The 11,368-nt window shown below is 44.7% G+C and overlaps 1 protein-coding gene across 20 annotated transcripts in view; it reads left to right on the top strand.

Annotated features, from left to right (window-relative positions):
• The first annotated feature begins 2,893 nt into the window (after positions 1 to 2,893).
• Positions 2,894 to 11,368, top strand: part of Clasp2 (cytoplasmic linker associated protein 2) — a 180,655-nt gene continuing 172,180 nt past the window's right edge. For all 20 annotated transcript variants that reach the window (XM_060385138.1, XM_060385132.1, XM_060385124.1 and 17 more), the window contains exon 1: positions 2,894 to 3,304. In XM_060385138.1, the coding sequence (XP_060241121.1) occupies positions 3,110 to 3,304 (195 nt within the window). In that variant the 5' untranslated portion in view covers positions 2,894 to 3,109. The remainder of the gene's footprint in view (positions 3,305 to 11,368) is intronic.

The following is an 11,368-nucleotide window of genomic DNA, read 5'->3' as shown; positions in this document are numbered from 1 at the left end:
TTCTTTCCCTGCAGAGGAGCTTCAGTCCCTTCTGGATTTGCCCTGTCCCTTATAAAAGGTTAGCTCAAAATCTAAACAAACAAACAACAACAAAGCAAAACTGTAGGAGGTTCAAGGTATTTTCCAATCAAAGGAGACCTGCCCCCCACCCCAAGGACACAGTAGGTCAAGGGATCAAAACCATTGCTGGTGTGGAGATGTGAAGACAGGAACCCCGCAGGTGCCAGTGTTTCATCTCAATCCTTACTTTGATTCTGTCTTCCTCTGTGGTGTGGGTGATCAAACCTAGGGTCTCTCCCTCTAGGCAAGTATTCTACCAGCAAGGAACATCTTTCCTATTAGTCTTCACTGAGTCATTTTACTGTTATTGCTATGAGAATTCTGCTGTATGGCTATAGCACATCTATTTCCCAGTGTGCTGACATTTGTGTTGTTTCCAGTTGGACTGTGCCAGACCTTTGATAAGCTACTCCCACAGGTTCCCTAATACCCCACCCAGAAGAGAACACAATGGCTTTCTTGGTGGACACTTGTTGAAAATATGACTTCAATCTACCAATGTGGTCACTTCTTTCCTTGCTTTTGTCTGGAAAATAAACTCCCATTAGAACAAAATTTAATCAGAGTTTCCACAATTTTCACAAGTAAGAAATAGGCCAGGAAGTCAGTCTCCTGTATTTCAATACATCATTACAGTCTTGTTAAAATTAGACACACACTCCTAGATAATTTTTTAAATTTAATCTTATTTCGTGTGCATTACTTTGAAGGTGTCAGATCCCTTGGAATTGGGGTTACAGACAATTATGAGCTGCCATGTGGGTGCTGGGAATTGAACCCGGGTCCTCTGGAAAAGCAGACAATGTTCTTAACCATTGAGCCATCTCTCCAGCTCCTCCTAGATACATTTTAGTGACTGATCATAAAATGGTGTTCAGCTTATCATTTTCTTCCCTAAATTCTGTCTAATGCTTTCATTTCCCTGCACCTTTGTGTTTTTTAAAAGATTTATTTTATTTGTAGGATTGTTTTTCATTCATATCTGTACATGATGTCCCGGGAGACTAAAAGAGGGTGTTAAATTCCCTAGAACTAGAGTTACAGACAACTGTGGGATGCCGCAGGTGCTGGGACTCAAGCCTGGGTCTCTCCAAGACCAACAAGTGCTCTTGACCACTGAGCAATTTCTCCAGCTCCTGTTTGTTTTTTGAGACAAAGTCTCAGTAGTGTAGGCTGGTCTTGAACTCCTGGCCTTCCTGCTGCCACCTCATATGTGCTAGGATTATAGGGGTGCTCAAGAGAAAGACAGGTCCTAAATGGCGACGTTCGAAGCAACACTCTGCACTATTTAAGGAATGATATCATTTCAATAATTACAAAACTTTAAAAGTATCTATTTTTATTTGTTATGTGTATGAGTATTTTTCTGTATATGTATCATGGGTGTGCCTGGCGCCTATGGAAGTCAGAAAAGGTCATTGGATTCTCTGCAACTGTAGCTAGATGGCTGTGAACTGCCATGTGGATGCTTGAAATCAAACCTGGGACTTCTGAAAAAAGGGACCTGATGCCTTTGCCTCTGAACACAGGTGCATATACCAATAGTTATGAAAAACTGCAAACAACCCAGATGCCTACTGCTCTATGAATGGATCAGCAAGCCAAAGTATAATGAAAAATGATTAAGTCATAACAAGGAAGAGGCTTGTAAGATACACACTGCATGGGATGAAATATCCACATTTTGCTATGAGAAAAAAGTTAGACTCAAAGAACATAGCAAATTGAGCCCTAGGGATATTGAAATCAAGGTCAAAGAAAAAGGGAAAGAAGGCGAGGAAAGGAAAAAGAACCCAGTGTGGACTTAGGTAATTTAAAAAAGGGAAAACTATTCTATCATGTTGGAAGTAAAATTAGAATGCAAGAGACTAAGGTTGAAGGGTCAAGAGTTCCAGACTAGTCTGAGCTACACAGCCAAATCTATCCTCAACAAAACTGGGCTGGAGAGATGGCTTGGCCGTTAAGAGGGTTTGCTGCTTTTGCAGAGAACCGAGGTTTCGTTCCCAGCTCCCACATCAGGTGGCTCACAACTGCCATTAACTCCAGATCTGACTTCCTCTTCTGGCGTCTGCAAGAAGGCACATGTATGCACGTGGTGCGCGCGCACACACACACACTCAGGCGCACACATGTACACATAAAATAAAAATAAAACTTTTCAATAACAGCCCTCAGCCATCCCAAACCAAACTCGAGTTTTGTGGCTCCAGGCTTGTCAGGCAGAGGTAGGACCAGCTAAAGGGTAAGTTCGAAGACAGCCTGTATTATGTAAATCCCTGTTAAAAAAAAAAAAAAGTAAAAGAAAATGTAACAAAAACCAAACCCCAGCAAAAAACAAAAATCAAACTGGAATCGCCTCGGCCAGAGGTAGGGGATGTGTTTACAGCGGTCAGGGAACTTCCCGGAGTGAGGGTGGGAGGTGAAAGCGAGTTAACAGAAGTGTGGATCCGTTCGCAAAACCTCGGTATCAACAGAGTCCTCCACAGCGGCTGTGGAGGCGGCTGCAGGGAGGGACAGCCGGGGCTTGGCCGAGGAAGAACACGAACCATGGATTCCGGTTTTCAAAGACGGCAGGGGCGGGGCAGGGCGAGGACAGGTACCGAGAAAGTTTTCTTTCCGTGTTGACGGTGGCGGCGGAGCGAATCGCCGGAGATCCCGGGATTCCCACAGGGGCCTTCCGGGGACGCCCACGCGAGGCGGCCGAGAGGACCCCGATCGCCCGGCGCCACCGCTCCCAGCAGCGCCGCAGGCCGCGGCCCCCGCGGGGCCCGGACGCGCCGGAGGCCGGACGGGCGCGTCGCTCTGACGTCACGCGCGCGCTGACGTCGCCGGCAGCCGCAGCCTCTGAAGCGGGGCAGGGACCCGGGGGCGCCGAGTTTGACTAGTTTAGGGGACCCGTCCCCCCAGCTGCCGGCCGCGGCGCCTCAGGGAGCGGCGCCTCGGGGCGGCGAGCGCGTCTCGGAGGCCCCACCGCCGCGGCTGGGGCGGAGCTGCGGGCAAAGTGGACGGCGGAGGGGCGGCGGGCGGCCGAGGGGCGGCGGGCGCGGCCATGGAGCCCCGCGGCGCCGAGTACTTCTGCGCCCAAGTGCTGCAGAAGGACGTGAGCGGCCGGCTGCAGGCGGGCGAGGAGCTGCTGCTCCACCTCGGCGCGCCCGGTGCCATCCCGGACCTGGAGGACGACCCCAGCCGCCTGGCCAAGACGGTGGACGCGCTCACCGGCTGGGTGGGCTCGAGCAACTACCGGGTGAGCGGCGGGGCGGGCGGGCGCGCTCCCCGCCGCGCGGCTCTTTAACCCTGGCGCGCTGCCGCTGGGGTTCGGGGACGCGCTGGCCTCGCCCCCGGGCCTGGGGCACGGCCGGCCGGCCACAGGCGGCGGTTCCGTGACACGTTGCGGAGCTGCTTGGCGCTTTGCAAAGTGATAGCTTGCAGCCAAAGGCTGGAAGAGTTCGTAGCGTTTGTACACGCCTGGGTAACGCCTGCGCTGAGACAGGGCGTTTGGGTACTAAGGGAAGTTGGACAAGTCAAGTTCGTCTCTTCCGAGTGATTTCTGTTTTACTTACTCTCGTTTCTTTTCTCTTGTCCTCCTCCTCTCCCTCAGCTCCTTATTTTCTCTCCGGTCTCTTTCCTTCTCTCCCCCTCTCCCTCTTTCTCTCTCTTTTCCTCTTCCCCTCCCTCTTTCTCTTCCCCCCCCCCCGTCCCCCCGTAGTTTCCACAAGAAGCTTGTGATCTCTTGAAAGCATCTTTAGCGCTTATTCAGGTCCTTTGCACGTAAGGATGGCCCCACTCGGGGCATTATTTGCTTTTCCCCTTCGAAAGCCGTTGGCTCATTTGTCTTCTTTTTCAGTTGGGGACGAACTCAGATTTGAAACACCGCGTGCTCTCTGGTTTACTTTGTGCTGCAAACAGAAAGGAGTGGGGAGGAGTGGGTGTTGAGCCGGGAGCAGGCAGGATGTTATGTCGCTGGGATGGAGATAAGTAAATATTCGGTAATTAGCGGCTTCCATGGTTGCTAGCAGTTACTTTTCTTTTTAGTCTTCTGGTGGCAGTATTGCTTTAAAATGCAGGCAGGAACTTCCCCTGGATGGAGCGATTCTTAGTGATGTATTCAGCAAATAGGCTCTACTTTGGAAACTTATTGGTAGCAACAAGAAAAACTGTACAATTATGCAGATTTAATAGTGAGACCTGTACGATTGTGGGAAGGTTAGACTTCTAAGATTTAAAATAAAGTATTACCAGCGTGTATTTTCAAGCGTACATAGTGGGTTTGTTTCATTGTGACATTTTCATAGGTATGTCACCTACCTTGATCAGTTTAACTCACCACTCATTACCCTTGTTCTCCCCCTCTTGCTATTTCCATAAAGTACCTCTACCTTCACTTTATTTTTTTAGAATAAATGAATCAGTAATCTTAGGGTTAAAGGAGCATGGATGAGGGGTTCTATTCAGGAATATGGGAATCTTACTAGAGGCTGTATCACTGAAAAAAAAAAATGGCTTCCCCAAAGATAATGTTTGAGGCCAAATTGGAATATATAATGAGACGCTGTTTCCAATAAATAAATAAAAAGTTGGAATAAGTTAGTATTTACTAAACTATGGTTACGAATGGGGGGATATTAGTTTGTTTTTCGGAAATTAGCTAGATGCTACTGTGTAAGAAAATCACAGGCACTCAGCATGGCTGTTTTATGCTATAATCGGCATTGAAACCAGTGAAAACTGCTGTGCTTTGTTCTCCATACTGACAGTAGATTTGCCTTCAAGCCATTACAGCCTTTAGATGTTTGTCGTTGTGATACCGCAGTAGTCCAGGTTTTCTGTGAAGTCTGAGTTTCCAGTTAACAGGTTAGTATCCCTGTGGGAAGTGCCTGAGGTTCACAGATTCTTCCCATGTTCCTCACAAGATACTATAGCCTGAGACCACTTGAGTGGTTGGAAGTGCCACAGGCTCTTACAGCTCCATCTAAACACGCTCTGGTAGTACTGCTCATCCTCCCCCCCCCCCCCTTATATGAGTGGATTGCTTTTCTTCCTTACTTAGGCCAGTTCCTTGTCTTTGGCGTTAGATGCCATGCCTTCTCTCCTCACGGCATTGGTCACTCAATTTTCTCTCCTTCAGAAATTACTAGTCCTCATTACTTAATATTTTAGCACAGAAACTTTTCTAATGTTTTAAAGGGCATTGTATTATAATGAGCCTGCTATTTGGGCTATTTGTTTATTTATTGACACAAGATCTCACTTCTCACTATGTAGCCCTGGCTAGCCTGGAACTCATTATATAGACTAGGCTATTAGATTCACAGAGATCTGCCTGTATCACCCCCACCCACAAGGGCTGAGATTCAAGGTATGTGCCACCACTCCTTGTCTTCTATCTTATTGTTTATGTGTGTGAGTGTTTTGAGTACATGTTTGTCTGTGTATTATGTGTGTGGCTGTTGCCCACAGGGCCAGAAGAAGGCATTTGAATCCCTTGGACTGGAGTTCTAGATGGTTGGGAGCTGCCGTGTAGATGTTGGGAATGAACCTGGGTCCTTTGGAAGTGTGGCCAGTGCTCTTAATTGCCAAGCTGTCTCTTCTGTCTTCATAGCTGCAGTGTAATGAGTATGGTATTAAGAAAAAGTTGGAGGCAGGTAGATCTACAGATGTACAGGGTTCAGTTTTGTTTTTTGAGACAAGTTTTCATGTGGCTTAGGCTGGCCTCAAACTCACTGTACATCTGGGGCTTTGTGGCAGAAGGTTTTTATGAGGGACAGTCCTCTAGTTGGAAAGTATAAGAATAGTAGAAGCATCCCTTAGTTTGGTAGCAGTGACAGTGCTACATAGTAGAAATTTTGGTTGTTGGTGTTGACGCCTTGTGTGTGTGACAGGATGTGGTGGCTTGAGTGGGAATGGCTTCCTTAGGTGCACGTATTTGAATACTCCATTTGCTGGACTATTTAGGAAGAATTACAAAGTGTGGCTTTGTGGGAGGAGATGTGTTATTGAGGGTGGGCTTTGAAGTTTCGAAAGCCCACGGCAGGTTGAGTCCCCCTCTGTCCCGACTTTTGGATCTGAATGTAAGCTCTCTGCTACTGTTTAGTCCATTGCTAGTATCCTCCCACCTGTGATGCTCATGGACTAATCCCCTGAAACTCTAAGCAAGGTCTCAATGCTTTCTTCTGTAAGTTGCCTTGATTGTGGTATCTCTTCATAAAAATAGAAGAGTAACTAAGGCGCTCTCTATATAGCCCTGGCTGGTGAGAAACTTGCTATGTAGACCACAGCCATAGGCCTGCCTCTGCTTCCTTGAGTGCTAGGATTACAGGCATGTGCCATGCTCCCAGCTAAATACCACATTCTTAAATGGACATTTTACCGAGCGTGTTGGAGTAGGGGTGGCAGTGTCAGAGAACAACTTGTAGGACCCAGCTTCCACCACATGGGCTCTTGGGGACTGAACTCGGGTGTCAAGCTTTGTGGCAATGCCTCTACTTGCTGCACTGTTTTGCTCCTCCAAGTATGCTGGTTTTGGCTAACAGAAAAGGGGGCAAGGTTTACCTCTCATGGCATACTGGTTTATCTGTTCTTATCTACCTACTGGGCAGAGGAAGAGCCAGATTGTTTTTAGCTTCTTTATTGAAACATTGTGTCTATGTTATCGGTCTGTGCATATGCTTGAGAATTTGTGTAGGTGAGTGATTTTGGTGGAGTCCGAGTTTAGTCTTTCTCTCAGGGCATTAGGGTGTAGCTCAGGATGCTTTCAATGCCCCAGCTTCAAGCTCCTGTGTGCTGTGCTATATTACAGTCTAGCTTCAGCGTCCTCCTTTAGTGCTCCTTGTACAATTCTGAAATAACATATTTGGTATCAAGCACATCATCTTTAAAAATCCTTGTAGTATCCTGGCTATACTGTAAAGGAAATTTAGGCATAATTTATGATGAGAGGAAATGTGCAGTTTCTCCATATATCAATTAAGGGTTGGTTCTATCTAAATACTAAAATCTATAGATGCTTGGGCTCCTTATATAAAACAATGTAAGGAAATTACTGTGTACTTGAAATGACTTCTTAGATCTAATATAGTGTAAATGTTCATTATATTGTATTGTTCAAAGAATAATGACGAAGGAAGAAAGGCTGTAGATGTTCAGCACAGACTTCGTTTTTTCCCCCCAAATATTTTCCATCTGATGTCAGTTGAGTCTGAGAATGCAGAACCTGTGGCTGCGAAAGGCTGACGGAATCTAGATGTGCTAGTCTGACTAACTGTGAAGATAGAACAGTAGTCACATGGCTGCAACAGAACATGTCATTGCTGGGATGCTTCCATACCAATCCAGACCATTACAGAGGTGCTTGTTGGTGACTTTGAAAGTGATGCAGTTGTTGGAGAACTTCATTTCTTCTGTGTACCTGGACATAGAAGGTGACTAATTGGGTGCCGAAATGGCTCACTGGGTAAACAGCTTCCCTGGAAGTACGAAGGATGAAGACCTTGGTTTGAGTCCCTGTGATTCCCATAAAGACCAATGAGGGAAAACATGCATCTCTAATCCTAGTCACTTGTCGGAGGTGGAAGGTGGAGATGGGTGAGGATGGCTAGCTGGCCCCGAAGCACACATCGGCAAAACAAGAAGAGAGCCTGTTTGAGACAAGACCAACACCTGCAATTGTTCGCTGTTCTGCACACACACATATGTTGTATCGGCCCGCCCCATCCCATACATGAGAAGTCGCCGTTGACTAGCTCATGGGAGATTCTTTTCATTAAGACTCCCTTCATAAAACTTTTTAAAAAGAGAGGTAGTTTCAGCAGCAGCATTATTTTTGGCTGGTCTTGGATTTGTAACCTTTTAACTCCACTTGAAAAATACTGGGATTATAGGTGTGTATACCATCACACTTGGTTTCATTAAGTTTCTCTGTCTGTGTGTGTCTCTCATTTAATTTTGTTTTTGAGACCTAGTCTTTCTAAGTAGCCATGGCTGTCCTGGAACTTGCTATGTAGACTAGGCTGGCCTGGAACTCCTTTACCGCCTAGTCCCGGGATTAAGGGCATTCACCACTATGCCCAGCTTAATTAAGCTTTTAATTCTTCTATCTTCTCTTTACGTTTTTTAGATTCCTTTATTTTACTCCTGGGTAGGAGTAGTTTGCCTGCACGCCTGTCTGCACCTCGCGAATGTTGAGTGTTCTTGGCGGTCAGAGGACGGCATTAGATCTGGAGCTGCAGTTAAAAATAGTCACGAGCCCCCGTGTGGGTGTGGGGATCTGAACCTGGGTCCTCTGCAAGAACTAGCGCTCCTAACCCCTGAGCCATCTCTTGAGCCCCATTCTTTTTAAGTCTTAATTCTCATCTCCCTCTTTGTTCTTGCATTATGGTCCTCATTTGTTAACTGGCCTAATTTAAATTCCTGGACTCTGGTGACCCCTAATTTTGTCCGGCACTTGAAAAAGTGTGTTTTCTGAGTTCATTCACTCACTTATTTTACGTCTTTTTTCTGTCTTCTCAGACCTTACTAGTGTCTCTTCTTCTGCTGACACTGTAGATCACTGAGCCTTATTCATTTAACCTGGGTATGTATGCTCATTTGCGTGGCCACTTATTCTATAATATTCTTTCACTAGTTGTCTTAGAGTTTATATTTTTTTCTTAGATTCTTCAAGATAATTTTTTTAAAGCTTTTTTCTAGATAGAGTTTCTTTATGTAGCCTTGTCTGTCCTGGAGCTTACTATGTAGATCAAGGCTGGCCTCGAACTCACAGAGATCTGCCAGCCTCTGTTTTCCTGAGTGCTGGGATTACAGGAGTGTTCACCTGTCTTCAAGTTAATTTTGTAAAAAAAGAAGTCCAATAAACTTGTTTCCAAGAAGGAGCATTGTGCGTTTATGCTCTTTATGAACAACACATTTTCGTCCTGTTCGACCTTAGTGGAAGAACATCTATGGTTATGAATTAAGCTCACGTGCTATCTATGGGTCAGAAACTCTTACCTGGTTTACCAATGTCACAAATTAAGTTCTCAGTTGTGAGTCTTAAATTGGGTGTGGACATTACTATTTTATACAGTTCCTTAGCTCTGTAGTTGACTGACATTTCTGTAAAAAAAACTTTTTTTTTTTAACATTTATTTAGTGTGAGTGCGTGTGTGTGTGTGTGTGTGTGTGTGTGCACAAACTGGTGGGTTGTGTCTGGAGGTCAGAGGAAAACTTTGAGGAATTGGCTTTCTCTTTCTACCAATTTGGTACCAGGTTATTGAACTCGGGTCCTCATGGTTGGCTCTAAGTACCTTTACTCATCGAGCCATCTAACCAGCCATTGAATGATATTTCTGATCTTAATTGTTTAAAAGATTATACATTCTATTGAACTGAAACTAGAGCTAAGGTGACAGCAGCCTGTTCATTTGTTAACATCAGATTATTCAAATATGTCCCATTAAATGGGATGCAGAGGTGAGGAGAGGAGAGACAGATTGATAAGGAGAACAGGGAGATAATCCTGGGTACCGGCACCTCTCAGGATAATAGCATTCATTCAGTTTTTAATTAATGAATTAAAAAAAATGGAACAGGATCTTGCTTTGCAAGATGACTAGATTTTATAGTCTTCCTGCCTCAGCCTGCTGCATCCTGGGATTGTATGTAGGCTTGCACTTCCAGACCTGGCATCTTAAAATTAATTAATTAGTTGTGTATGTGTACCTCTGAGTACACCATGCTTGTGGAGGTCAGAGGTCAACCTGTGGGAGTTGGTTCTCTACTTCAGACTTGTGTTTCAGGGACTGAATTCAGATTGTAGGTTCAGGGCTGAATCCTCTGTAATTGCCTTGTTGAGCCATCTCCCCAGCCCTGGGCCTGACTGGCTACATTTTGGTTTTATGTTTAAAAACAAAACTCTTGAAATTTGGTGTTAATTCAAGAAATCTAAAAGCACTTGTATTTTGTTTGTTTGTTGCAGTTTGGTTTTGTGTTTACAGTAAGGTAAATTGGAGCAGTCTGTCAGTGTGTTTATGCTCCTAAGTGGGTCCAAGTTTAGGTTTGTTTTATGTTCAAAGGGCAAGGTGTAGCTCAGTGGTAGCTCCCCTGTACAGCACCCGGAAAGCCCTGTGTGTACAGCAAAAAAGAAAATAAACAAAACGGACCACTTTGGTGAACTTAGCACTGTTAAAAGAACTTCATTTATTATTATTATTTTAAAGGGCACCAGATCTCATTATAGATGGTTATGAGTCACCATGTGGTTGCTGGGAATTGTACTTAGGACCTTTGGATGAACAGCCAGTGTTCTTAACCTCTGAGCCATCACCCCAGCCCCAGAACTTCATGTTTTAATGAGAGTAATTTTTTAAAAATGTTACTATTTACCATGTATAAGTGCTCTGGCTACACATATGCTTGCTCATCAGAAGTGGGCAGCATATATCACTATAGATGGCTGTGAGCTGCCATGTGGTTCCTGGGAATTGAACTCAGGACCTCTGGAAGAACAGACAGTGCCCTTAAGCTCTGAGCCATTTCTCCAGTTCCTGAAAGTAATTTTTATTTATGTCTTTGATCTGGTTTCTGGTTAATATTTGTAAGTGATGTCATGTTTAAGTTGAAGCTTACTCTCTTTTCATGGTGACATCTAATTATAGCAACATGTATTTAAAGACTAATATGTTTGTTGAGTGCTTTTGTTACCCAGAGTTACTAGATATGTTACTAGATATCAGTTAGCTATTTTTTTTTTGGCTATTTTGTAGTCTGTCTGCTATTTCATGAAACTATATATTCATTCTCTTATTAATAGCTATATTTCCTTTTAAAGAAATCAAAAGGAAATGTATTTTTTATGTTTATGGGTGTTTTGCCTACATACATGTCTGTGACCACATGCATGCTTGGTGCCAAAGGCCAGGATTGGGCATTGGATCTCCTAGTACTAGAGTTACAGACAGTTGTGAGCTGCCATGTGGCCTAGAATGGCCTTGGACCTGGGTCCTCTTTTTGAGCAGTCAGTGCTTTTTAGCTATCCCTTCAGTCCCACTATGCTTTCTTGATTGCTGTAGCTTCATAAAAAGTCTTGAAGTCAGGTAATTTGACTTAGCCTTTTCTTTTTTCTCTTTTCCTTTTTTTTTAAAAAAGGTTTATTTATTTATACAGTGTTCTGCGTTCATGTGTGTTTGCACACCAGAAGAGGGTACCGTATCTTACCGTAGATGGCTGTGAGCCAGCTTTTGGTTGCTGGGAATTGAACTCAGGACCTTTGGAAGAACAGCCTGTGCTCTTAACCTCTGAGCCATCTCTCCAGCCCAAGCTTTTTCTTTATTCA

This window comes from Meriones unguiculatus, chromosome 6 (genome assembly GCF_030254825.1).
Source record: "Meriones unguiculatus strain TT.TT164.6M chromosome 6, Bangor_MerUng_6.1, whole genome shotgun sequence".
Classification (NCBI taxonomy): domain Eukaryota; kingdom Metazoa; phylum Chordata; class Mammalia; order Rodentia; family Muridae; genus Meriones; species Meriones unguiculatus.
This window is presented reverse-complemented; position numbering and strand designations above follow the sequence as displayed.